The sequence below is a fragment of the Clarias gariepinus genome, chromosome 14, assembly GCF_024256425.1.
Source record: "Clarias gariepinus isolate MV-2021 ecotype Netherlands chromosome 14, CGAR_prim_01v2, whole genome shotgun sequence".
Taxonomy (NCBI): Eukaryota; Metazoa; Chordata; class Actinopteri; order Siluriformes; family Clariidae; genus Clarias; species Clarias gariepinus.
In genome coordinates this window covers 10,269,376-10,272,498 of record NC_071113.1, presented here as the reverse complement: position 1 = coordinate 10,272,498, position 3,123 = coordinate 10,269,376, and the positions used below count along the sequence as shown (strand labels likewise).

Sequence of the window (3,123 nt, the reverse complement as noted above, 5' to 3'; positions counted from 1 at the left end):
CATTCATAGCATTATGACCACCTGCTTAATATTAAGTTGGTCCACTGCTTTGCCGCCATAACAATGATAGACTGTGTGTTCTAACATCTTTCTTTCACAATCAGCATTAACCCTTTCCTCAATTTGATCTACACTAATGCTTCTATTGGATCGGACTGCACAGGCCAGCCTTTGCTCCTCATCAATAAGCCTTGGCCACCCATGACATGACATTGGCCAGTTCACCAGTTTTATTCCTTGAATCACTTTTAGTAAGTTCTCACCACTGCAGACTAGGACAGTCCCACAAGACCTGCAGTTTTGGACTTGCTCTGATCCAGTCCTCTAGCCATCACAACTTGGCACTTGTCAAAGTGACTCAAATCTTTATGATTGCCCATTTTTATCAGCTGGTCAGACGGTCACTTGGTGGCCAAGGCTTACTTATGCTCATTGCAGGCGAAGGCTGGCCATTGTAGAAGAGCTATAGACAAGCTACTGTAGCTCAAATTAAAGAAAAGGTTAATGCTGGAATGGTGTCAGAACACACAGTGCATAGCTGTTTTGGTTGCAAAGTGGGAGACCTACTGGTGGTCATAATTTTATGGCTGATCAGTGTATGTTTCTATCTTTCTATCTTCTGAAAATATGATGATAAAAAATGCCCCAAAAAAGACGACAGGACACCAGCATTCATAAACTAACTTTATTCTGAGTGTGGTCACGTGGCACTAAAACGTTAAAGGACATTATATTTAAGCGTGAAGAATGCAGGATTTCGTTTTAGACGAACTTCAGAGAATTACATCACCGTGAGGTTTCACGCGCGCAGATGTGCAGCCCACACGATGCCAGAGGGGTTAGTCAGCGCGTGCGCACGCCTGCGGTCCGCGTGCGTGACAACTTTTCTCACCTACGTGACGGCGGTGTTTGAGGACAGCGTGCACTCACCTGCTTCTCCCTCGGGTCTGAACCCTTTGGAGGCGGAGATTGGACGTGTGGACTGATCAACTTTGCGAGTCTTATCAGTAAAGGCGCGAGGCGCCGTGCGCTTATATATTTATATATATATTTTATTAATGCGCGCGCTCTGTCCGTTGGCGCAGCTCGAGCTCCGTGTGTACGGTACGTTATGATCGTGTGTTCTTAATTGTAATGTAAGGATATATCTCTTTGTATTTGATCTGCTGCATGTTTTGTGGCTTTTTTTCTTCTTTTTTTTCGAGCTTGGATTTTTTCTCGGACAATTTCTCTTAAGAAGACGATGACCAGATTAGACCAAAAACAGACATGAATTTTTCAAGCATTTATGCCAAATTTGGACACCTTCTCCCGACTAACTTTTCCTTCCTGGGACAGGATCACAATGGGAGTATTCCTCATGATTCAGTGCCCTTTGCTGCAGACTTTCTTTTTGCAGGACACGAACCTGTCACAATTGCGCTGATGGTCATGTATTTGGTTTCCTTTCTGACAGGATTTGTGGGGAACATCATGGTACTTTTGGTCCTGGGTCGAAGAAGGAACAGACTAGCTGGTGCTTCCACTACCAGAAAGCTGCTGATAAACTTGGCTGTGTGTGACATGATGGTGGTGTGTGTGTGCATGCCTGTCAACTTGGGTCACCAGGTGTACAATGCTTGGGTGTTTGGGGACTTGTTGTGTCGTGCCGTGCCGTTCGTCCAGGCTGTGTCTGTGTCAGCGAGTGTCATGAGCCTGGCTGTCATAAGCTTGAACCGGTACTACAATGTTCACAGCCCACTACGTGCACGATCTTTCTTTACTGGTAGGAAGATTGGTGCGATGATAGCCATGGTGTGGACCGTGTCCTCCGGCCTGTGTGTTCCGTTGGTCTTCATGAATGAAACCAAGATGCTTTCCTTGACGATGGACGGCTCACACGTGTTAACCGTGTGTGTTGAGGCCTGGTCTAAAGCACGACTGCGCTTGGGCTACAATTTTTTACTTTTCTGCACCCTTTATTGCTTTCCGGTCCTCTTCAACCTCATCATATGTTGTCTCACTACCTGGAAGCTTTGGAGAGCAGATGACCAATTTAGCAAAGCTGACCTGTCAAGCTCAATCCGGTCAGAAGTCCGGCTGAAGTCACGCAAAAAAATAGCCAAGATGGTACTAGCCCTGGTGGTGCTTTTTACGCTCTCCTGGCTTCCCCTGTATGTACTGGATATCTGGATTGACTTCAATATGCCAGGTATGCTGGACAGAGAAGTTTCTGGGCACGTTGAGCACAGCTGGGTGCTGCAGAGCCGACCTTTTGCGCAGTGGCTTGGCCTCACTAACTCAGCGCTCAATCCTCTTTGCTACTGCTTTGTGGGAGATCTGTACAGGTCTGCAAAAAGGTTTAGGAAGAGTTACAGAGAGAAGATGGCCTCAGTTTTTAATGTGTCTCTGAGACAGTCATCCTCCATGGACTCTGGATTCAAACTTCAGTCCTGTGCCTCATCCACAAAATACAGCACTGGAAAGCAGAGATGGACAGGCTGCTACATTTTCAGTACCAGATTAAACAGAAGCAAAAGCATGTCTGGTATAAGTGTGTGTGAGACTGGATTTGGTTGATGGATACATGCACAGTCTTCAGTACTCAATTAACAATGACAGTATTAATTTCTCTTAAACAGCACTGTATTTACTGTATATAAACACTAAAACATTGAGGTATGCATACGGCTGCACAGAATTATTTATTCAACTGTTACTGCAGTGTTTTTTTTTCTGCAATGTACAAACAAGTGCTCTAACAAACCGTAATTCCAGAAAAAATAGACTGTTGTAATTTTTTGATGAACCCTTTTTTTAAAAAGCTATTAAAAATGCCAGTAGAAGCTCTAGCTCATTACTGTTCATTTGACTTAATATAAAACATATCACGTTATATTTTGATGCACATGGTCATTTGTAAAGAGGTCATATCAAGTCAAGTGGATTTTATTGTCTTGAAAACTTGTTTACATTCGAATAAAATGTTGGAGCTTGTTGCAACACAATGGCACACAGAACTGCTATAAATAAAGTGCAAATTAACAACAGTGTGACTCAAGTGCAAATAATACAACATACAGGACAGTAAATACTGAAAACATGGTACCACGTAAAAAGAACAGCGGAATAGAGAAAGAAGTA

General features: G+C 43.6%; 1 protein-coding gene across 1 annotated transcript; it reads left to right on the top strand.

The window, feature by feature from the left end:
* Positions 1–925: 925 nt before the first annotated feature.
* On the top strand, positions 926–2,916 carry LOC128541624 (galanin receptor 2a). Its single transcript, XM_053512129.1, has one exon. The coding sequence runs from the start codon at positions 1,270–1,272 to the stop codon at positions 2,557–2,559; it is 1,290 nt and encodes a 429-aa protein (XP_053368104.1). The 5' UTR covers positions 926–1,269; the 3' UTR covers positions 2,560–2,916.
* The last annotated feature ends 207 nt before the right edge of the window (positions 2,917–3,123 follow it).